At 41.2% G+C, this 26176-nt stretch overlaps 1 protein-coding gene across 6 annotated transcripts in view; it reads left to right on the plus strand.

Annotated features, from left to right (window-relative positions):
- Positions 1–26176, plus strand: part of il1rapl2 (interleukin 1 receptor accessory protein-like 2) — a 602282-nt gene that overhangs the window by 541137 nt on the left and 34969 nt on the right. For all 6 annotated transcript variants that reach the window (XM_028589415.1, XM_028589418.1, XM_028589417.1 and 3 more), the window contains 2 exons: positions 5552–5684; positions 20795–20940. In XM_028589415.1, the coding sequence (XP_028445216.1) occupies positions 5552–5684; positions 20795–20940 (279 nt within the window). The remainder of the gene's footprint in view (positions 1–5551; positions 5685–20794; positions 20941–26176) is intronic.

Here is a 26176-nt window from a genome sequence, read left to right on the forward strand (position 1 = left end):
ATTAGTAAAATCCGCCTAGACTCGTGCACAGTGCGCAAACTATGCATGTTACACACAGACAGGGAAGCGCAGCAGCACACACACATGTAAAAGATTACAAATAAAAATATTACGGTGCAAATCCACCATCATAATAGCAATGCGCCAAGGTCCAATCTCGCCTGGCTTTTAAAGGGAATGGGAGATCATCTCTGATTGGTTTATTGCATGTTACGCCCAAAACACACCTATGAATTAATGAAGACACTAAGTACAACCCCTTTGAACCATGCACCCGGCGCATGGACCCTTTTTTTGTAATTAAAATGTTAAAAAAACGTCAAAGAATGTTGACTAAAATGACAAAGGAAGGGACAAAAGGGACAAAAACATTGAAAAAAGCGACTTAAGGCATTGAAAGCCTAGAAAACCGCAGAATACAGACACTAACAATGTTTTAAGAAGCGACAAAAAAAAAAAAAAAAAAAAAAAAAAAACTGTCAAAAATGTTGAAAAACAGCATAGAAAAATGTGTCCAAAAAAAGGGTTGATTTTCCTGTCTGTCTGCTGAGCAGCTCGTGTACAAAAGGTTCATCAGAGCTAAAATTAAAAAAAGCTGCATGCTGCGGCGGGAAATGAAGTTAATGAGAGCTGTGAGACTGAAACATTAAAGTCAGCTGGTAATTCTCAGAGCTCTCAGCGACACCTTTCCCATTACACAGTAACTGAATGCATTGTTAATATAAAGAATATAAGATATTAGTGCAGCTTAAACACCCGTTCATATATCGGTCAGAGACCAGCGCTGGTGTTTGGTTGTCACGCTTTGTGGGTATGACACTCCAGTGTTTCCTTTAGGATTTTTTTTTAGCAGTGGGGGCAGGTCTGTCCGAAAAACCTACACTTAGAACGGACCCACCCCAGTGACCTTTTTGGTGGAGCTGTTCGTTTAATAGTCGACTCGGAAGAAAGCGAAACGTTTTGACGATAAACTCCATCAACACAACAGTATGTGGAGTTAAACTGGACGGGCCCAATAACCTCTGAATAGTTCTACTTGTTGTTAAATTGCAATGTGGGGGGTGCATTATGTCGGCAGGATCATTTAAAAGGCAACCGCGACTAAATGTTTTGTACAGCCCTAATTCTGATACCGTGGTGGCAGAAATTCTGCCATGGTGGGCCGCCACTACAAAATCAACATGGAGGAAAGACTGCACTTGTATCCTGTACTCCGTTCTGTGTTTGTTTCTAATAATCTGGTGGTGATGAAGAGTAACCTAAATCAACAATGTTCTAAATCAACTGAATTTGAAACCTGTTAACATCTACGGGGTCGCTGGTTTCGGAGAGATTTTGGCACACCAGTGACACCTGTAATGCCAAATACTGAAGACTCCCTAGCTCCCATTAGGTAAACACTAGAGTTCTGAAACTTTATAGCGGTATTGTTGACTAGGTCTAGAAGGCTATGTGTTGTGTTCTGTATAGTGTGGCACAAGGTATGTTTTTTTTGAGCAGTTTGGACTGCTGTAGTGTATGTTGTGTTTTAATCACATGCTAATCAAGCACATTTTCCTACACTAGAAGAATTAAAGTTTCAAATGAAGCCTCATACATGCATTTTGGCCTTGCAGTTCTTCTGTTATAAGCTTTTCCCTTTGGGAAAGGGAAATAGACGAAAGGTGGATTTGAACAGGTTAAACACTAGAAACATCACAATAGAGGCACTTAACACACTGCTTAATATGGAAGCACGGTCACGCCAATCATGTTGAGTGTCACTGTGGAGGACTTATTTGATTTTCAATTGGTTAACTTTGGCTGGTGGGAACCAAAAAAAGGGAGTGATTTTTTTTTTTTTTTTTTGTTGTTGTAGAATGCAGACTGTGCCAACCACAAAACACAAGGCTTTGCTGGCAGAAGGAAACAGATGTCGATGTCTGATAACCAGCAGTTCCTCTTGCTTGGATAGCAGCATTACAAAATGAACCAAGGGCAAACCACAGTCTAGACGGATACTCAAATCTAGCTGATGCTTTACATGCATGTACGTGTTATGAATGTCGGACATTAAAGGGGCCGTATTCGACATTCAGAACATTATTATAGCGGCAAACAACTATTTCCTGTGTAAAATATAGTGTAGTAAGCAGAGAATTAAGCTTCTGTCCCATTGTGTGTGTTGTTGTGGGTCATAAAACACAGGGCTTTCAAGCTATGGAGCAGAGATTGCGTAGTGGGGAAAACGCAAGACTTCCACCAGGTAGCGCACGTTTGTGTGCCGGGAGTGTTGTAGTCCGAACCACAACCTTTTTTCTAACCCTAACCTGTTGTTTTGGTGCCTAAACTTAATTGTCGTCGCCACATGACGCTCACTCATTGTCAGTGTGGTATCTTTAGTAGCGATGCTGCGGTGATGTATGAGTAGGAATCCGCTCACACTGTTCTTGATTGTAAAAGATTTATTACATCAAAGAATTCAGCATCAATTACAGACCCAGCAGAAGATCTGGAGAGGACGGTTTCCCAATTCTCAAAATAGTCACTGTAACATTCTGCTGTTGAAACAAGGTATATATGCTCTGGCATGGTGTAACATAAGACGTAGTTATGTGGGGGGGTAGAAAGCAAGAATAGAACAAAGCCCATATAAGCCTGTAACAGAGACATAAGTTAAAGTCGAAAATCTTCAGAGAGCAAATTCCATATTAGTCCTTAACATAGACCCAAGCACACCCGTCGCTATGGGCGGGCCATAGGGGGCCGGGCCCGCCCCCAAAAATGCTTGTGCCCCCCCCCACTTGAGGCACAGACCTCTTAAAAAAATTACTTATATTATTATAGTTGCTAATTTTGTGTTGCATTAATGTTGCATTCTTTATCATTAAAACATTAAAAATATAAATAAACAATGGTGTGATTTTTGTTTGATTGATGGGAATCTACACTGCAACAGCCTATTGGGCCTTACTAAAAAGAAAGTTAGGCTACGACGTGACGGGCAGCATTTGGGCCACAACTAACTGTTGAATCATGGGGTGTGACGGATAAACCCAAACAGGTTGCGTTGAGGAAATATCCAGTCAAAATGTTTGGTTAAAAAAACCCGATAATTTTCAAAACAAACCATTTCTGACTCACTCTTCATTCAGCCACGTTGAAGGTCTAAAATGTAAATGTGTTTAGTGTTAACAGTCAGTTCAAGTGCTTGTCTGACAACAAACACACAGATAAACACACTCTAGACTGTGCTGATAGAGCTATCATTATAATAACACTGAGGTCTATCATAATTATCTGCTAATTGACTGCCTAACGAGGTAGCGCTCATTAGAATGCTCATTAATACTCCATCATCACCATTGATAGCTGTAATCACAGAGTGGTGCTTTTCAAGGTCTTACAGGAGGGTGTGTGAGAGCATGTGTGGATACTGTGTGTGTGTGTGTGTGTGTGTGTGTGTGTGTGTGTGTGTGTGTGTGTGTGTGTGTGTGTGTGTGTGTGGTTCTAGTATTGTCAGTTATTTCTTTTTTTTCATGCATGAGACCGGACTTGGGTGCTCTGTCACAGACCTGCCATTAATGTACGCCATTTAATTTACAGTGATATCTCCCTAACCTTAAACATACCATGGTTGCTACAGTATGTATGTATACATATGTAGGTAGGACCCCTACCCAGGGCTGGACTGGCCATCTGGCATACCGGGCATTTTCCCGGTGGGCCGACGCACTTTTGGGCCGAATCGCCGATATAAATAGGCCTTTTTTTAATTTTTTTGGCCGGGCCGGCCCCTAAAGAATTCACAGCGGCCCATTGGTTAATTTTCTTTATTGCCACTCGCCTGACCCAATCAAATCCAGGAACCCCCTACCGCACTCCGGGCCGCAAATTTACGAATCCCACTAAGGCCACGCCTCCCGGCCCTGAGACACGAGCTGTAATAGTTATGCTGGAAGTTTAGCATCCACGTTAAAATGGACAAACAACCACTAAAGTGCAAGGGAGGTACAGAGAAATTACAGGAGAAAAATATTAAGAATCTACAGGCGGATTCCTCAAAAACTTAGGAAATGTTTGGGGCTGTATAGCTGCTTCAACATCAGCATTACCTGAAGTAGAGGAGGAGGAGAGGTGGCTGGTTATACAGAGAAGCAGAAACAGCATCATGACAGGGAAGAAGCCGCGAGGAGGAGGCAAGTGACCATGAGAGGGCCACAGGAGCGAGTGAGGAAAAGATGGAAGAGAGAGTAGATGACAATGTGGTAAGGAGTAGGCAAATTAACAGGGACTCTCAGAAAGAGAGGGAGGCTGTGTGTGTGTGTGTGTGTGTGTGTGTGTGTGTGTGTGTGTGTGTGTGTGTGTGTGTGTGTGTGTGTGTGTGTGTGTGTGTGTGTGTGTGTGCGCGTGCGTGCGTGTGTGTGTGTCACGTCATAACGACAACAAGCAGTTTGTCTGTAACATTAAAGTCAGTGGCTGTCAGGTGACCTATCTGTTTAAGCTTACATTGAAAATGCTAGCGGTTAGCCTGTTGGCTAGCTGAAACGTCTGTGTGATCTATAAAATCAGTGTTGATACAAGCATCAGTGTTCCTTGAATGGCTTAATTAGCTTCTCTTGTATTGGTGCTCTTTTCCAGGGCATATACTACTCTCAGCTTTATTCTAGCTTTTGGGAAGGGTTATGGTTATGGTTATTGTATTTAGCAGACACTTTTGTCCAAAGCGACAAAATATGAATCTTACAATAGTTAAAATTAAATTTAACGTTGCTAAGCCAATATTAAGCAAAATAGTAATAATAACAATAATGGCAATACAATATCAAATATCAATAATAAAAATAAAAAAATACCATAAATATACAAATCATAACTCTAATGAATTAATTATTTAAGTGTAAGATCAACAGATAAATGAAACCCCTCTTGAAGGATCCAAAACTATCACATGAACGCTGAACACTAGGCAACTCGTATCATAGAATGCACGCATAATTTAAGAGGACTGTCTGCAGGGAATGTGTCTGACCAATCACGGTGGGTGTGGGCCGCCTGGGCCAAAAATGCCAGGGCCGATTTTTTGTCCCAGTCCAGCCCTGCTACCTCTTACCTAACAACCATTCTATACACTTCTATACCATCTGACCTCTTTTTGCAACCGGTGGAGTTGCCCACTGCTGGCCATTAGAAAGACTGCAGGTTTTAGTAACTAGTGGCTTCACTTCTCAGGCCTGGAGGCTGCCACTTATTATTACCCCAATTGAAGAGTCTCCAAGCAGGCACCCTGCTGCACACCTACTATACAGTAGCTCGCTGTACTGGTTCCTGAGGGGGGCAGCAGGCTTCCTACTATCACCTTCAAGCCTTAGCAGTTACAAGAACCTAATTGTATTGCTCCAGATTTTCTGATTAACATTCTCTTCTTTTGCTCAGAATATTGCAGAATGCATGGCAGTTTTCATTGTGTTTACCCTCAGCCTGGACTGCAGTTGCTAAAGTGGGAATAATGTTGCTGTTCCCTCAGTATTCTGTTGTCTGTATTATAACAGCGTTGTGTTTTGTGTTGCAGGTATGCCTCTCAGTCTGGAATGCAAGGCGTTTTTCGGCTACAGTGGAGAAAACAGAAGGCCTATTATCTACTGGATGAAAGGAGAAAAGTTTGTCGAAGAACTAGCGGGACACATTAAAGAAAGTGAAGTCAGGTAAATAACACTAGCATCAGACCAAACATAAATCCACTAACCCCTCATCATTTCTGGGGGAGGGGAGACAAAAAAGAAACAGCAGTCGATGTAAATTGAAAGTGAACCAAAGTTGAGTAAATACTAAATACACATCATTGTACATAATATTGTAAGACACTGCACGACAGTATTAATTATAGCGTCTCACGTTTACAGGTTTCTATTATTAATTTATTTCAGAAAAACACTTGACTCCAGCTGCACTCCTCACACTGTCAGTATCTAATTTGCTCTCTTATGATTTATGACTCATTGAGTGTTCTCTGACAAATTTCTTCTCAACTTTCCAAAAAAAAAATTATGAATACTAATAATAAAGTTAAATTTAATTCATTTTCTCCCCTATTGGGACCAATTACAGTGGGCTCTATTGGGAAAAGCCTGATTGTCTGCGGGGCATCAAATATCATTAGAACGACCTGCCAGATCACCATGGAAACCATCAGAACACTCGTGGTATGAAACTCCCTCTTAAACACATGCACACCCAGAGTGTACTGCTCGGGAACATTACTTTTAAAATGTAGCAATAACAGATACACACCTTAAAACAGTTACCTAAATACTTATTTATCAATGATCTATTTTATCTACAGTATGTCCCTCCAAAATGTCCAAAAATGCAGAGCAACAGCTTGTTCAGTTTGGCGGTGAATGCCACTGCCTTTTTTCAGTGGACAGATGCGTGGGGACTATTTTGGGGTTTTACATGTAGGTGCTTCATGTGAGCATAGTTCATGTGTCAGGCTGGGCTCTTATGATTCTACTCCTTTTTTCCACTCTTCCAAGCATCTTTTTTTATAGCAAAGAGAAAAACTGTATAACGGCTGAAATGTTTATAAAATCTTAGTGGCGATCACAGGACATCAAATAATACTGTACATCGCAGGAAGCACATCCCGGTACATGGCGGCTAAAACTTTAGCACAACAACAACCCTAAACAAACATGGTATTCGTTGCTGTAATAATGTAACGTAATAATGCTAAAAATAATAGTATAGTAACTTTGCCTCTGTATGGCTGAATGCTCTCCTCTGTGAAGGGGGAAGAGATGGGACGAGGTATGGAGGATTAGAGCACATAAATCTAGGCTGACTTTAAAACTTGACCTGCGAATACTACTGCGCTGCAGTACAGTCACATTGTTCATGTGGTATAACCGTGGCAAACATGTGCGCCGTTCTTCACATGCCCAACTCACATCGTGTAGGAGACTCACATCGTGTCTTGACACCGGGCAGAGCAACAGCTGGACTGCAGCGCTGTAAGGTGACGAGTAGTATAACATACAGAAAATCCGCATAAGGGGGGTGGATGGGTCAAACAACACAGGACTTTCACCCAGGAGACCAGGGTTTGTGTCCCGTCCTCGTCCCGCGTGTCACTAAAATGGACATTTTGTAACCCCACCCACGATCTTTTCCTAAACCTAACCGTCCCGCTCTTGTGCCGCATGTCAGTTAAACGTACGTCCCGACCCAGAGCGTCAAAAAGTGACGCCAAGAGTCCCGACCAAGCACTTCTAAATATGACATAGGGCTAGACACTACTGTAAAGGAGACTTTTTTTGCGTCGGTAACAAACTCCAAAGGCACCTGACCAAAGATCGGTATTTGACACGCTGGGAGTGAGAATGTGTTGGTCCCTAACAGGTGCAACAAAGCTAACAAGAGGCTCAGGAAGATGTCAATCAATCAGTTTATACACAACCACATAGTCCTGGGAAGAGGTCTAATCAGCTAGATTAAATAAAAACACCTGTGTGGGTGTTCAGAGCCATTATAAATATGTTTTCAGTGTTAGAACATTTTACTGCACTAATGCACCTTTCTTAGCAAGTTGATATGCGTGCATGACTCATTTGGGGAAACAAGTAATGCAAGCTTATGTGACACTAATATTAGGTTGATTAATCAATAATTTCCTACATTTCACCTCCTGGGCTCTGTAAAATAAAATGTTTGAACAATGATTAAATTATCATTTTAAACAGCATTTACCGCTCCTCATCTCGAGTACAACCTGCAGCTTTATTTCTTTTAAGGACATAGTGGCTACATGGTACGGCAAGGAAAAGCCTGTGTTTTTCCCTAAGTGTACTTGCACCCTGCCAACGGCAATTTGGAAAGAGCCTAGCATGGATAAGTGCATCATCTACAATAACTACACAGTGGGTTCAATACTTTTTCCCTTTCCATGTTATTGTTCAGCCTGCCCACTTTTGAGCAATACTACTCTATATTCACCTCTGATACAGCATCCTGTTAAATAGATTTATAACATGGAAAAGACACAATTGCAATTAGTTTTACTTACCATCGGTACTGACTCCCTCACCCCGACCTGGAAGTAGTCAAAGCTTATAATATAAAACACTTTTAATGTAAAATATTATCTTCTACCCAAATGCCGTCATATTTTATGTCATCAACTCAGCCCACCAATAATAATGTAATTGTTTATTCCTCCCTAAAGGGAAATCCTTTTGCCTCATCCCCCGCTCCCTCCACAGGGAGGTCAGGGGTCAGGATCAGCTACAAAACAGCAGCCCTGGAGCTGGGAGGACTCCAGTGTCTTGCTCTGGGGTAACTCAGCAGGAGGGCTGCTTGCTGACCTGCTGGGGCTTGAACCCGGGTTCTCCATTTGAAGGATGGTCTCTGAAACTGCGAAGCCACTCAGTGGCCTCTGAAAATGTTCACTCACGGGAAAATAGTGTGTGCATGAGTGTTTAAACTTGAAACTAATCATGCCCTGTGGTATTAAATTAACCTTTGCCTGATGAGTTCTCCATCTTTCAGTCCAGTCCTCTGGGCACCTCTAATCTAATCACATCGTTACTCCAAATTCAACAATCGCACTATAGCAGACAGCCTCCTGCTGCGATGCACATTAATCTGTCCGCTTTTAGCTCCCACCACCCATCCTGCTGCAGTATTGGGCATTTGACGGCGTGTGTCCCTGTCTGTTTGCATAGGATCTAATACTGTCTTGTGGCCTCCAAGACAATGTGAACACCCATAATTACTAATTATTGTTACCATGCAGTATGTGTAAATGTACACACATTTATACACTGTGGCCGAGGCTGCCGTACAAGGTGCCACCTGCTCATCAGATAAACATTCACACACATTTACACAACTGTTGAGAGAACTGTTGACGCTCTTAACTTATTATTACTACACCACGGCCACAGAGAGAGCGGCCAGCTGTGAATACTGTATGTGTGACGGACAGGACGTTTCAGACTTTTTCTCCACTCTTAGCCTTGAAGTGCTCTCCTTCTGAAAACCTGCATCTGTCTTTGGAAGATATAATTACAACCTGTCAAGAATCCAAGTGTTTTTGGTCAGAATATGCCCACACACAGCACCAACATAATATACTATATATGAGCAGTATCATCAGTTTTACTGCAGTTGTTGGCACAGTTTCAATGCTGTCCAGCCCCTCTACATTTCTGAATCTCATCTAGGATAGTTCATGGTTCGCTTATATGCTATGAATTCGTAATCACAATATTTCCATTTGGGCCAGTGCTTCCTTCATATTTTCACTTGAAGGCAGCCCTGGCCCATATGTCTAGTGGTGTGGAGGGGCTTCTTTACCTGCTTGAAATTCACATCAGCTGACCAATGCAACAGCTGTCATAGCCTCACTGTTTTAACTTGTTTTTAACTAGAGATTATATCTTTAACAGTGTTATTCTTAGTTTCTACTGTCTCCAAAACATGAATATGGTCATATCAACAATGGAGGATGTTCTATGAAGAACACTACTGTATAAGTGGACTCTGGATGTATTAAAGGCATGTATCAGTTGCAGATGCGAGGGCTGGGAGACTGAATGGAGCTGTTAATGGTGAGGGAGGTGGTGTACATAGTTTTGGTGAGACCTTTTGTCCAGTTTTAGACAGTTGGCTTGCATCCCTGATTTAGTGAGGCAGTTGGTCAGGGTGGAGTGAGTCGGCAATGGATTAAGTGGATATGTAGAGCTGGACATCATCTGCATAGCAGTGGAGACCTTGAATATAGGTAATATTTAACAATCAATCAACATTTATTTATATATCACTTTACAGCAACCATAAGGTATCCAAAGTGCTTTACATCAGGAACCAAGAATAAAACATATCATACAATAAAAAGAATGAAACACAGAAAACAGTAAAATCAGAAAAGGTTACATAAAAACAGGAGGAGGAGAGGGAAATTGTCACACCACTACTACGTATTAAAAGCCATTCTAAACAAATAGGTTTTGAGTTTGGATCTAAAAAGCGCTACATCTGTAATATAAGTGATCTGAGATACCAGTTTCTGTTATTTCTTTGAGTGAAACTGAAAGCCCATAGGAGATGATGAGATCCAAGTTGTGGCCAAGATGATGTATCGGCCTTTCCATGCATTGATTAAGGCCAGAAGACTTCAAAAGGGTTTTAAAATCATTAGCAAATAGGTTTGAGGGGCAACACAGATGAATATTGAAGTCTCCATAAACCAGGGTATTTTGGAACAACATCAGCTTAGATAACTGTGTTCTGCCGTTATCTAATGCTAGGGTATTTGATGCTATCCTGTATTCCATGCAGTTGGGCCATCTCCTCCTCCTGCGCTGTGTAGCGGACAATGTGACGGTGAGACAGCGCCGATTAAGCATTAAGAACAAATTTTTATTAAAGATTTGAGTTGAATTTTACAAGGTGTTTATGGAACAATTCTAACTCAGTACAAGTGCAAATATCACTGCTGGATTTAATCTTCATGATAATATGGATCATATGGAATGAAAAAATGTGTGTGAGGCATCAATACTTGAACATATTATGAGTAATCGTTATTCCCACGTGTACTTTCTGCAGTCAGTTCACCACCTCACCATCTGCGTCGCCAATTCACAATGTCTCCAAAATGTGCGTACGCTTGGGTCAGAGTTTGCGTTCTGCCGTCAAGTAGTTTTTTTATAAATCAACACCTTGGCGTACGCACATTTTCAGCCCCGTTTTGTGCGTACGCCACGTTTATAAATGTATAAAGGGTGTTAGGAAAGGAGGTTGTTGGTCCCTTTGAAAAAGAATTGCCATGTTTGATTTTTATGAATTACGTAAGTACTATACGGCTATGACATAAGGAGATTTCACCTGTATGTAAAGTGTTGTATAAAAACAATTTAAAGATGAACAGAATCATTACTTACTACTCATGCGTGATTTAGTGGAATGGAAGGAGTGTGTTTAATAGCAGATGTCAAGACAGCATTAATAGATTAGAGAGAGATGGAGGGAGGTAAGTTGAGAAAGAAAGGAGGTCTACAACGAGTGGGAAGTTATTGGAGGGAAGGTGAGAAAAGGAGGAGCCGAAGTGATGTGTTTTTAATTGAGGATTTTAGCAAGTCACTGCTTTTAACGGTGACCTCTAATGCTTGTCCCTGGTAGACATGAGTGATGCACACACTAAAAAACCCTGACACACAGAGAAGAGAAAGAAAATACACTTGCATAGGTAATCCCAGTTATTTGATGTATTTCTTCAGGAAACTTTTTAATTTAATGCAACATTTTTCATTACATATTTCATGATAATTTCTGTAATGTTCAATTTTATTTTATTTATAGTATCAATTCATAACAAGAGTTATCTCGAGACACTTTACAGATAGAGTAGGTCTAGACCACACTCTATAATTTACAAAGCCCCAACAATTCCAGTAATTTCAGTTTATTCTTAAATGTGGTCACGGTGTCTGCCCCCCGAACCCAAATTGGGAGGTGGTTCCACAGAAGAGGAGCCTGGTAGCTGAAGGCTCTGGCTCCCATTCTACTTTTAGAGACTCTAGGAACCACAAGAAGCTCTGAATTTTGGGAGCGCAGTGCTCTAGTGGGACAATAAGGTACTAGGAGCTCTTCTAGATATGATGGTGCTTGACCATTTAGAGCTTTGTAGGTCAGGAGAATGATTTTAAATTCAATCCTGGATTTTACAGGAAGCCAATGCAGAGAAGCTAATAAAGGAGAAATATGATCTCTTTTCTTAGTTCTTGTCAGAACACGTGCTGCAGCATTCTGGATCAGCTGGAGAGTCTTGAGGGACTTATTTGAGCAACCTGATAGTAAGGAATTACAGTAGTCCAGCCTGGAAGTAACAAATGCATGGATGCAAGTTTTTCAGCATCGTTTGTTGGCCATGATAGTAATAATAATTTACTCAGATTTCACAGCTTTTCCTCTGCTCCGCTGCTGCTAAACGGGTAGAGAAAAACATGAATATTGAGAAGGTTAGGAGTTCAATTCCCACAGCGACCACTTGTGCTAAAAGTGTGTGTCAAAATTCTTTGCATGCAAGCACCTGGATAAAAGCATCAAGTGACAGATATGATTAATTTTCATGGTGAGTTGCCAAAAGAACCACATGGAACTACTACACGTTACCTCATCGCTGCTATCCATGGTTGGACTGGGCCAATTCTCATGTGATTTAACCCCGTGTGTTTTAGAATCTGGCTAGTATACAAACCAGCACACACTGTAAATAGGAAGAATAACCAAACCACCCCATATCACAACTAACCTAAGCCAAGCTGAACAGGAATATTAACCTCTCTTTTTTTCTTCTTTTTTAAACATATGCTCTTTTGGCCTTTCCATTCCCTTTTTTCATTAATTATTTTTTGTGATAACCTGCAAATCCAGATTTTCACACACTGTGCACATTTACTGTGTAGGTCTCTCTACTGGCTGCTTTACCATTATACCAAAAGAATTGATTTGTGTGATTAAGGCCATTCAAACTGTGCAGGGTTTTCATTCACTTTGAATTCAGCTACTTCATCATGCAAATTGAAAATGTAATCCCCTTTGCTAGGTTTTTATTAGATAGGTCATTCCTGTTCTTGTTAGCAGCATTACTGTCCCCATGAATAACTATCATTTTTTATTTCTTAAATTATAGATTAAGGTCATCATTATCACATAACCATAGAATAATGCACATTAAGAATACTTAATTTCTTTACTTACTAATACTTTATTTTGATATTTTTTTCTATATTTGATATACAGTAAAAGTTAAAAAAGTTTTGTTTATGTGTAGAAGGTTAGCTAGCTAAATCTGAATCACTTGCAAAGCTATGGCTAACGTTGCTTTAAAATGTTCCACCCTCTTAGGTATATACACCAATATAAACCAGTCCACCAATAGCAATTATTGCCTGGGATTGGCCAGTATGTAAGAAAATCAGATATCACAATATTCTTATACAAATACTTCACTGTTGATATTGTGATGATAATGTAGGGTTGACAATTGGTGCTTTAAAAGTCCAATGTGTAGGACTTTCTTCCATCTAGCGTTGAGATCATATATCGCAATCAACTCTCTCGCACCACGCAGTTCAAAGTACGTATTACAGCTACGGTGGCCTTCACGCTTCTTGTTCTTTTCAATAGGCTATCCTTTTTTCTTTTTCTGGGCAAAGAAGAACACCCCTGTTCCTGAAATTTAGATTTTGAATATGTGTGGTCCTCCATGTTTCCTTCTTTAAACTTGCCGGGGTCGGGAAGTGACGATACCCATTAGCAGCATTATCAGCACCTGTGAGTTTATCATGTGACAGCGAAAACGCGACAAGTGGAGCAGTATGTCCTGTATGTGCCTTACCGGCTAATGTATTTCAAGATGGTGCATGAATGTGGAGCGTCTACCAGTTCATGCGAATGCAAATGTAAAATTTCAAGCCAAAAGGAATACTTGGAATTGATGGTGGTGGTAAATATTCATGAAAAAGGACAAGTTTGTGAACAGGCAACACAGATTTTGATAATGAACAACTAAACACGTTACACACTGGACCTTTAACAAAATATCTTAACAATATTTTTTAGATAAATAATCATCAATAATGTGGATATAATAACTAAGTGGGTAAAGGCAAATAATAGAACAGTTAAAACAGTCTGGTAAGTTCAGAAAATGACATAACTTTACTGTAATGCAGCCTTTAGAACCAGGAAAAGCTGAAACTTAAGCCATTTTACGATATCCAAAATCTAATATGATATCTAGTCTAATGTCATGATATCGATATGTCAATATATTGCCCAGCCCTAACATACAGTATATAGTACAGTAGATAAAAAATTTCATATTTGGCATGTGGTACTGTACTGTAATTATTGCTTGTGTTTGGTTTAAGACCCCTTTTTCATTTATATTTTTATTGTACAGGAAAGGATTAAAAGTAACATTAACTAACGGGCCTGACTCAGTTTAAAAACTTTACAGCAGGTTCCTGTTCTGCAGGAACCTAGAACACAGTTACGGCACATGAAGACAGTAACACTTGTACAGGACATTAGCACGGTCTAGACAAATACAGACAAGTAAAAACAACAATACAGACAGTGCAAACAAGACTTGGACAATACATGAACAATCAATGAGTGCAAGTGTAACTGTTGAGAAGGAATAGTGTGTATGCCTTTTTGAAATATGTGATGGATGGTAGTGTTCTGATGTGATGGAGAATGTCATTCCAAATTTTGGTGTATGTGTGAAAAAAAGGATTTCTGACCATAGTTGTTTTTGTATGAGGGGACTGGAATGATTGCCTGTGAGACTGACCTAGTGAGGCGTACCGGTCTCAAATTGTGTGTCGGGAGAAGTGCAGCAAGTGTTGGGGAAGTGCTATTTTGGATCTGAAAATAAAATGCAATAGCGTGACTGTTTATGTAAGTCAGAGCGTTTGGGCGTGTGAGTGCAATGCAATGGTGAGACCACTTTGGAAGAATGCTGTGGAGCTTGAGAGCTCGATTGTATAGTCGTGCTATTGGTTCAGTAATTTCCTTAGTGGTAAGAGACCAGATTGGAAGACAGTATGACATTGTTGAAAACACAATCAGAAAAAGAAAAAAACAGTAGTAGTAACTGTAGTTCTTATTTCTTAACCCCAGCCATATCCTGAAAATCAAACTTACCTGCACTGTGATTGCAGTTTAAATACAGTGTTACTGCTGGCCTTCTATATTCGACACGGCATTGTGACACTCCAAGAGCCAGTCCAAGTTTGTCTTAGTTCACACTCCACCCTTACTTATTTTCTCTGGTCCTGTCCCAGTCAAAGGCAATTTCCTCTGAGGTTCAAGCTGTGAATACTTAAGCATTAGAAGCTGACACTGAGTTCAGTTCACAAGACACTGGCTTTTAAAACAATTCTCCCCCCTGGACCACAGGATAGACTTTGTTAATAGTAGGTGGGGTGGTAAATGAAATGGTCAACTGTCACTGTCATTGACTGTTCACTAAACTCCTCCCTCAAGCAGGGATTTATTACCTTTCCCAAAAAAAATAGCAGACTTGTAATGGATGGATTAAACTGTGTTTATTTGCTCTAACACAGTGTTAGTCGCTAACTTGAGCATGGCTAACTGGTAGGGGTGGGAATCACCAGAGGCCTCACGATACGATATCATCATGATACTTATGTCGCGATACGATATTATTGTGATTTTAAACATAATGCAATATTCTGCGATATATTGCAATTTATTACCTTTTTACAAACTTCAAATTTTTCCCAATTTCAAATTATGTCCCCAGAAGGAAACTTTGTCAACATCTGTTTTATCTAAATAGATACATTTCTCTGTTTGTTCATCTCACTTCAATTTTATTACTGCAAAATGGGATTGTCAAGCAGACAAACTTACCAACACATATATAATAAAAGATTCGATACTTGGCGTCTGTGTATCGATACAGTATTGCCATGGAAAATATTGCGATATTATGCTGTATCAATTTTTTCCCCCACCCCTACTAACTGGTTACCTCCATCCATCCATCCATCTTTGTCCGCTTATCCGGTGTCTGGTTGCGGGGGGAGCAGCTCCAGCAGGGGACCCCAAACTTCCCTTTCCCGAGCAACATTAACCAGCTCCGACTGGGGATCGGCGTTCCCAGGCCAGGTTGGAGATATAATCCCTCCACCTAGTCCTGGGTCTTCCCCGAGGCCTCCTCCCAGCTGGACGTGCCTGGAACACCTCCTTAGGGAGGCGCCCAGGGGGCATCTTTACCAGATGCCCGAACCACCTCAACTGGCTCCTTTCGACGCGAAGGAGCAGCAGCTCTACTCTGAGCTCCTCACGGATGACTGAGCTTCTCACCCTATCTCTAAGGGAGACGCCAGCCACCCTTACTGAGGAAACCCATTTCGGCCGCTTGTACCCTGGATCTCGTTCATTCGGTCATGACCCAGCCTTCATGACCATAGGTGAGGGTAGGAACGAAAACTGACCGGTAGATCGAGAGCTTTGCCTTCTGGCTCAGCTCTCTTTTCGTCACAACGGTGCGATAGATTGAATGTAATACTGCACCCGCTGCGCCGATTCTCCGGCCAATCTCCCGCTCCATTGTCCCCTCACTCGCGAACAAAACCCCAAGGTACTTGAACTCCTTCACTTAGGGTAAGGACTCATTCCCTACCTGGAGTAGGCACTCCATCGGTTTCCTGCTGAGAACCATGGCCTCAGATTTAGAGGTGCTGATCCTCATCCCAACCCCTTCACTCTCGGCTGCAAACCGATCCAGTGAGTGCTGAAGGTCGCAGGCCGATGATGCCATCAGGACCACATCATCTGCAAAGAGCAGCGCTGAGATCCCCAGTCCACCGAACCGCAACCCCTCCCCACCCCGACTACGCCTTGATATCCTGTCCATAAATATTACAAACAGGATTGGTGACAAAGCGCAGCCCTGGCGGAGGCCAACCCTCACCTGAAACGAGTCCGACTTACTGCCGAGAACCCGGACACAGCTCTCACTTTGGTCGTACAGAGATTGGATGGCCCTGAGAAGAGACCCCCTCACCCCATACTCCTGCAGCACCTCCCACAGTATCTCCCGGGGGACCCGGTCATACGCCTTTTCCAGATCCACAAAACACATGTAGACCGTTAGGGCATACTCCCAGGCTCCCTCCAGGATCCTTACCTCAATGGTAACTTACTTCCAAAGCCGCACGTTAGCATATAATTACATTGTGTTCCTAAAAGACATGGATCTGTCCAGCTGCCTTACTGTCAGGATCGTGAACAATTTATGCTATTTTAGTTATTTTTTACAATGTTTGCTGTATTTCTTTGGACAAGATGATATACGACACTAATGAGGATAGGAAAATCAACTCACCACTGTGTGACTCTCCTCTTGCTAATTCTGCTAATTCGCCGGTAGAGATTTTCAAACGGAAACATCAAAGAAAGAAAGAGGGATTAAACGCCAGCTGAGATCCCGCACTCATGGACGTTCTCTGCCAAGCATCTTTCTAGCCAAAGTACAAGCTTTGGATAACAAACTGGACAATCTCCATGCCTGTATCAGTTTCCAACACAATATCAGGAACTGTAATTTCCTTTGTTTCACTGAAACTTGGCTTAATCCTGGAATACCAGACAACGACTATAAAGCCCAATTCAGATCAAAGATTCGCGGCGAGACAAGTTGAAACTTGCAACGAGCCGGTCTGCAACGTTCTGAAACCTGCCAGTTCACACCAATGCGTCGATATGGTGGATCATCTCCATAACAACTCTTCCATTCTTACTTCCGACTTTCCATTTTTGTAGCTGGACATTTGTTTCGTCTAAATATGAATGTGGATAACGATAGTGATAGTGAGATGCTTGCTGCAGTTGTATTTCTAGTGATGATTCGGGGGGAAAACGGTTTCATCTCGTCGCAAATCTTTGGTCTGAACTGGGCTTAAAGGACAATTCAACCGCAAAATGAACCTAGGGGTTAATAACATATGTGTACCGAGTCGACCGTTATCTGGGATCTGTTTCCATGCTAATCAAATGTGTCTCTAGCTTGAAACAAGCTAACGTAAACCGGTGATTAGCTGCTAATGCTACCTTTCGGGGCAGAAGGTAAATGGCTATTTATATACCACTAACAAGGCTCAAAATTGCACCACACTTCAACGGTAGCATAATGAGGGTCCCTAAAGTAAACCGAGGCATTGAGAACTTTGTAAGTGTGCAGACAGTTTATGAAAAAGATAGATTATAAAGACAGTAGCGTTCATGTTTACATGCATCGTGACCAGTCGAACGACGAACGCCATGCAACCAGTAACATAGCTCAAACACAGCGTTCGTGGTTCGACTGCTCATGACTATTTTGAGCTTTGTTAGTGGTGTAGAAATAGCGATTTACCCTCTGCCCCGAAAGGTAGCGTTAGCGCGATTAGCATGAAAGCATATCCCAGAGAATGTGTACCGTCGACTCGGTACACATATGTTATTAACCCCTAGGTTCATTTGGCGCTGGAATTGTCCTTTAACAGCACGAATATTAAAATACTATCCAGCCTTAAGGGCGCTTTCACACCTGCCTTGTTTAGTTCAGTTGAATCGCACTAGAGTTTGTTTGTCCCGCTGGTGCGGTTCATCAGGGCAGGTGAGAACGCGGCATTCACACTCGGTTGCGCACCAAAAGCGGACCAAACAAGCGCACCGAGACCTGCTTGAAGAGTTAGTCTCGGTGCGCTTTCAATCGAACTCTGGAGCGGTTTGTTTGTGCTGAGAACGTGATCCGACCTCGAACCGCAGCAACTATACGTACTCCGCAAGTCTCAGCTGATGTCTCCTGTAGTCAGGTATGTTTAGCAATCTGCGATGCGGCAGAGCAGCAAACTGTAGCCGCTTGCAGCATTTCTCTCAAAGAAATAGACTGCGGTCAAGCTTGCCACCCGTCACTCGCATCTCCATGGTCAAACCAGCCGCCGCTAAAATTGAAGACCGACGCCGGCAGAGCAGAGCAAAGTCTCGGTGACCAGAGCAGACGTAGTAACGTCTCTCGCGAAACAATGTCTGATCATTATAATGAAATGAGCTGGTTTGACTATGGAGATGCAAGAAATATGCACTAGTCCAGAACACAGGACCTTCTTCCTGTATTTACTTTCTTGCTCCTGCTCCCAGACACATCCGACCAATAAGAGTGGACGTTCTTGCATGATTTGTAATGGCGCATTTTGGCACACTTAGTTTTTTCCAGGTGTCAAACCAAACCAAACCGAACCGAGGGCAAATCGCTCCAAGTTTACAAGCTGTGTTGTGTATGATCTGATAAAAAAGGGAAACCGCCCCGATCTAATTTATTTGTTGCCACGAAAGACTTATGCCTGTTCAAGATTTTAGTTAGGCATGTGCTTTCTCATAGTGGCCAACGGCAAACAATGAGAAACCTGCTTTTGTCTGCCTCTGTGTGCATAAGTGGCCCATTATTAGAAAAATGACCACAAAATACGAGTGGTATATGTTACCGTTATCATTAGAAACTACTTACGGGCAGTGCTAGGCAGAAAGCTTGACAGACATAGCAGCTAAGGCTGGCAGGGCTTTGCAATGGGTCAACTGCTGAAATAAGTTCCCTCAACAAAGAAAGGAGGCCTCTTGCAAAGTGAAATAATGATGTTGTTGATGTTAATGATAAAAATCTCAACTTAAGAACATCATGGTTTGTAAAGTGTTAAGTTTACTGTGGATTCCATCTCTGAGATTACCACCTACATTGCACGAATTGCACACATGATATTCAAATTGGCATTCACTTACTGGATAAACACCAAATCTAAAACATTGTGTTAACTGATGTTTAAAGCCATGAACTGTTCATATGAATCTCAACACTGAATATGAACAGAAATGTAGATAAAACTTAGTGTATTACATATTGCTTGTTATTTATTTATACATACAGAGTTTATTTCATTCATCAAACAACTGAATGCAAACACAAAAGTCCTGAAGGAAAAGGAGCATTAAGAATATTAATCTTATAATCAAGCGACTTTGAGTCTATGAAAAGCGCTATATAAATTCAATGTATTATTATTATAATCTGCCCCTCTTTCACAAAACAAATAATTAAATAAAAACCTCTTCCCTTCCCCCTCTCCCCCTCACCAGTCACAAAAGAACAGGACAAAACCTGAATCAACACATTCCAGTGTATTTACTCAACATATTTGCTTTAACTGTTGGTTTCACTGTTGAGATTGTTCCACAAACTGATTCCTTTCACTGTGATGCACCGTGTCCTCATCTCGCTTTTTTGAATATCTCAGTTCCTTTTGAAGATGTAATGACTTTCGCTTTTTTCAAACCTTTTTTGGATGTTGGCAGGCGAATTACTCTTGTGAACTTCATACATTATTTGCCGAATACTGTAAACTACTAGATCATAACATTCCAACAACTTTAACTGAACAAACAATGAATTTGATGAATCTGGATATCGACTTCTAATGATGATCGTTATGGCTCTCTTTCTGTCAAATGAAAACTGAATGAGTGTATGATTTACAAGCACTTCCCTAGATATACATATATATGAAATTATTTTAATTATTAAAATAGAAATAAAATAAGAATGCATTAAATGAAATTACCACTATTACAGGAAGCGAAATGGGAGAACCTGCGTCTCATTGGACCGTCTGTGTTGACTGCTCTGGATTTGCCGAGTCAGCACAGATATCACTGATCACGGCCTAATTTGACCGTAAATCAGGCTCAAAGGTGCACGTCGTGACCCAAACATCAGTTCATTCTCCCCCTCCTCCACCTCCTCTCTTCATCGCGGGCTTTTAGAGTATGACCTCACCATGAGGAGAGGCTTTTTCCAGCTGTCGCCAATGTTTTCTACACATGCCTCCTTGCCCTTGTCCCTCTGTCCTCCTTTTTTCATCTGCTCTATACTCTACACTCGTTTTTCCTCTCCCCTTACTTTTCCCCTTCTCTCCTGTTATCCTCTTTCTCCTTTACATCCTTTTGTAAAGTCATTTAAAAGATATGCACCGCCACCTGTCTCTAAGATGTTTACTTCTGTCCCTGTTCTCTTACTCCCTCTCTTCCTCTTCTTGCCTCTCTCAGAGAAGACAGAGAAAACTCCAGCTAATCCATCTAATGTTGCATAAGTGTTTATGTTCTCCTTGTCTTATTTGGGGAAAAGAGATGTCCTTGCTGTCTGTGACAATCGTCTTCTCTTTGTGTGTTTGTCCAGGATTTTGAGGGAGCATTTAGGGGAGAAGGAGGTGCAGCTATCCCTAATGTTTGATGCTGTGGAGGAGGCAGACCTGGCCAACTACACCTGTTATGTGGAGAACCACATAGGGAGGCGCAGTGGGAGTGCTATACTGCAGAAGAAAGGTAGATTACTATATCTTTCTCTTTCCTTCTTCCAATTTTAGTTGGATAGAATTAAGAAAACCTGCCATCATTTGCATGTTACTTGTCGTTATCTCATTAGGGACTGCTTGTTATTTATTTAAGGGACCACCGGAGGAGTTTGGGGACCTTTAGCCAACAAAGACATGACCCTCCCCTCACCAGTAAAAAAATTTGGAAAAAAGGCATGACCCTCCCCCAACAATTTATCAATACCTTCTGTACTGGTTTGTGCTTGGCAAATATATACAGATTCACATTTTTTTTTTTACAGATTCACATTTTTTTTTTTACAGATTCACATTTTTTTTACAGCCATGACATATGTGACTAAACCTCTGCATTCTGATTTTACACATCCCACTCCTCTGTTATGGTGTGGTGGTCATTTCAGTAGATTTACTCACTAACGTTGTTGTGGAAACATAATAAGCATGGAAACTAAATGCACACTTCCTGCATTACTGCATTACTTCAAATACTAAGTTACTCCTAAAACTAGTATTCACATGAAATAAAACAATAAAACATTGAGACCAATCAGCACGGCACTCTGGGTAACATTCAACACACAAACTGGTTGCTATGGACTCGTCACTAGGCTTCCTCCACTTCGCCGTTTAAACAAAGTGGAATAAACGTATAAAAGTCCAAATCTACACAAAACCAGCAATCAATTAGTAAGCTGACCTCAAATGTGGCATTTAGGAAACCTTTATTGCAACCTTGGCACGGTAAGATGTCCAGATAGTGCAACAGTCATTTTCGTTTTTTGCGTCCTGCTGCTCCCATTGTCAGCCAGGAAATATTTTTTTTTTACTAAAGCAGTATATGAAATCAGATGTATTACCTACCACCATTTAGTTGTTTTGTGTTATTCAAGATATTTATAAAATATCAGATCTTGCCAGATGTAATTATATTCCACTCATTTTTTTCAACAATGCAATTATCCGTTTCAGCCACCAGGGGGACAGCTTCCCCTGCCCCACAGCAAACTCACGGGTCAGACCCATCTGGTAGCGGGGGCTGAGACTAAGAGCTACATGAAAAATTATGCACCAAACAAGCCACTTTGAAATTTTGCTGTTTCATGAATACAAAAGTTGGGTGGGTTTATATATATAAAAGTGGTACAAGGGTAGAAACAGTCATAATAATGGTCCATAATGTTTGGAGAAAAGAAATTGGCGATAGAGCTGGCTTCAAGCAATGAATCTGAGTGACAGATCAAATTAATGATAAAAAGATAAGCGCTTGCAAGTAAATTGCTTATTAAAAATTAAAAAACCTAATAAACTCAGAATTGAGAACCAAACCATTGTACTGAAATTTATTATTTGACGTATTGACCTTGCACCAGCAAGTGATGAAGGGAAGTCTGATACCACATTGAAAGTCAAATATCAGCCAAAATATCTATGTATTTATTCTATACATTAATTCTTAAAGGAATGTTCGAAATTATAAGAAATACCATTTTTCTGAGCTTTTCAGCTGGGAGATGTGTTTGAGTGACGAGTTGGATATGTCCCACAAGCTCTCTTCGCTTTTTAGTTTAATGAATAAACAAAATACACAAAGATGTCAAAAAAAATGAAATATTGTTACAACTATGTTCCTTATTGAAACTGAAAAATACAACCAATACACACCTTCTGAATTCAAGTTTCTATCTTTTACCACACACTAATTGCCTTGTTAACTCATCGTAAAACATGCTTCACTAAAACTTGGCTCAAACAAAAGAAAACTCACCAAACTTGGTCAGTTTGTCCACTGTTCCAACAACCACCAGTTCTGGTTTGGCCAAAATAAACCCTTAATTCACAGAGTTAGCCAGCATATTTTAGTGAAAATAGATATTTTAGTGATCATGCTGGCTCTAAATGGTGTTTTTCCCCGCTGTCTCTCTCTGCTCTAGTTACCTGGGACATATTCCATTTCTCTTTATGATTCTTTTAAAAAGGATTACCCCGGCAGGCAGCTCAAGAACTGATGCTACTTTTATGGCCCAGTAAATATTTGTGGATGTGAAGAGCTTCCAAGATAATTAAGACTTTAAATGTGTGCTGTCATCATGAAATGTGCAAGATATAAAAGCTCTTCCAAAGATTAATTTCAAAAGTTTTGCTAGCCCCTCTGAAACCGACGACAAAAACAAAATAACACCACATATACAGACTCTCAGACAGAACAACACAGAATCAAAGAGAAAAGATCCCAAAGTACTGAACACTCTGCTTGATTGACAGGTGATCTGCAGAACGTTTGGTGAAAATACACCACAGCACACAGTGCTGAGCAGCACAGATGGAGACAAAAAAAACAGGATCTCATAGTTACCGCTTTTAAATATTCAGCTGAAAAATGCATGAGGGCACAGCTCCCTTTGTAAAACATTTGCAGCAGTCCTACCGTATCTTGCTTTCCATCTGATAAGCATAGAGAACAGGCCTGTTTGGGTCAGAGGCCACGACCCGCAGAAAGAGAAAGAAACCTAGAGAGACAAAGAGAAATGGAGAAACGGCACCGGAGGAGGAGATTAATTGTCTCCCTTACCTTACATTTCAGTGGAAAAAAGGGCCGCATGAATGCCCACTACATGAAATAAATGAATGTCATGCAGATGAGTAGGGACAAGGTGAATTGGGGGGAATGTGGAAAGAGATAAACAGGCGCTGAAACGGTGGGAGACAGAACGAGGCACGGAAATGGAGAACAAAAGAGAAATAAAAGATGCAGACAGAGAGATAAAAATGGGGAAGCTGAGGGGTGTATGAGAAAATTTGGAGAGCCGAAATGAAGACAGAAAGAGAAAAGAAGAGAGGAAGAGAGAGGACTAAAAACAGTTCTTTCTGACTCCCCGCCTGATTCCTGCTGAATGCCTTGGGTGTCAAATCTATCTTACTATACTTAACTAGCACCTTAGGGACTCACACACACATGCACAAGTACACCCACACATGGGATCACACAGACACACACCTCCACAGCGGGTCAGGATGAGAACTGTGGGGTTGTCATTACTTCACACTGTAATTACCTGGCTGAATACAGGAGTGTGTACGGTGTGTGTTTCTGTGCAAAGTTTTACAGTAAAGCAACTGGCAGCATTGCTATTATATAGCTACCAGCATATTCTGCATTTGTGTGTGCACGTTTGATTAGACCTATACACCGAAACACACACACATTCTCCTCATTACGTGTAATGGGACTGTTTAAAGGTCCCATATTATGCTAATTTTCAGGTTTATACTTGTATTTTGGATTTCTACTAGAGTCGGTTTACATGCTCTAATGTTCAAAAAACACATTATTTTTCTCACACTGTCTGAATATACCTGTATTTACCCTCTGTCTAGTCTGAGGACTATGGTTAACTGCTCCTCAGATCTCTGTAGGGTAAATTCAGACAGCTAGCTAGACTATCTGTCCAATCTGTTTTCTGTTGCACGACGAAAACAACCTTTAAACGTACACATGTTCCACCAAAACAAGTTCCTTCCCAGGGCTATTTTGCAGAGGCACAGTTGCTCCGTCTGGCGCTTAGCGCCGCCCAAGACGATTATGATTGGTTTAAAGAAATGCCAACAAACCAGAGCATGTTTTTCTCCCATCCCTAAATGTTGTGTGGACTAGCCAGACCCTCCTCCGCAGTGCTGTGGAGGAAGATCTGGCAATGCGAGGCTACCCTCTGTCTGACACACTTCGTTTTAGCGCCTGTCTCTTTAAGCCCCCCCCCTCCCGAAAATGCCCAGTCTGCTCTGATTAGCCAGCGTTTCCAGGTCTTCTCCATCTGCACCCTGCATCTCTGCACCGTCATTGCAGCCGGGGAATGACTGTTATAGCACTGTAGCGGCTTTCTACCTATATATAGTATAGTTCACAACCGTAAAGTCCTGACAGCTCGTTTAAAGGCACAGTTTCTAAATACGGGCTGTGTGCATTTTTGTGTGGATTGAGCGTTTTTCACTTTCACAGTATTTACAGTATATAGCACCTCAACCTGCTTCATAGTAAAAAAAGACATGGCCTGGACTGTTTTTTTATATAGCGCTTTTCTAGTCTCAACGACTAAGCGCTTTTACATAGTACAGGAACCATTCACCATTCACACACATTCATACACTGTGGCCAAGGCTGCCGTACAAGGTGCCACCTGCTCATCAGATAATCATTCACACACGTTTACACTCCGATGCGCAGCATCGGGGGCAACTTGGGGTTCAGTGTCTTGCCCAAGGACACTTTGACATGGGACTGCAGGGCCAAGGATTGAACAACCAACCTTCCGATTAGCAGGCAACCGCTCTACCACTGAGCCACAGCCGCCCCTGGAAATCTCACTTTTACAATATGGGACCTTTAAAAGCACTACCCTCTATTTAAGTGTACTTTACCATACGCACATACTGTACAGTATAAAGGAACACATACACACACAGTGGAATACTGAAGTAGGTGGAACTTGAAGCAGGTATCAGTACATGTATCCTTTTCAGCTGCAGTACTCCATCAGCTTCAAATTAATGAAATGAAACGTAGCAAAACATGTGTGGGTTTTCTAATGGATTAGGGTGGATGATGGAGCACTATCTGTGTACTGTATGTTTATGCGTATGTCATACCCGTTTCCTTTGGATTCCAAATAAATTGGGCCGCTCCACATCTTTCTAAAACACACTCATGTCTTCCTTCTTCTTTCTGTCTCTTAATCTCTTCCTTATCTTTTTCTGGCTTTCCTCCCATTTATTTCTCAATTTAGCAATAGCAGCCCACTCTGAATAATCCACATCTCAGTTGTCCAAAAGCGTACTCTCTTTATCTACATCTCCTTCTCTGTGATCAGTATAGATTTAAAGGAAATGAGCAAGATAATAGCTTTAACCTGGAAAAGAGTCCCCCATTCAGTGTGACTCACCAGATACTGCACTGTTTCAGTGCCATGATTATGTCAACCTAAGAAGTATTTTTATCTAATCAGTAAGCAACTTTTTCCGAGCAAACTTTATTGTTCCATCATCCTCAGAACACCAGTATTCTTTTAGGTGGTTGAAGAGAGCCAGCTGATGGGGTTTGATTAGAAATAAAACTACATGGTCTTTGCATGATTTTGTGTGGAAGTTTAGGGATAGTTTCTAATATATTTATAACTTTTAGCTGTAAATGACATTGGCTGGTCTTATACATTTTTTAAATTTTTTTATGGGCA

Source organism: Perca flavescens, chromosome 10, assembly GCF_004354835.1.
Source record: "Perca flavescens isolate YP-PL-M2 chromosome 10, PFLA_1.0, whole genome shotgun sequence".
In the NCBI taxonomy this organism is placed as follows: Eukaryota; Metazoa; Chordata; class Actinopteri; order Perciformes; family Percidae; genus Perca; species Perca flavescens.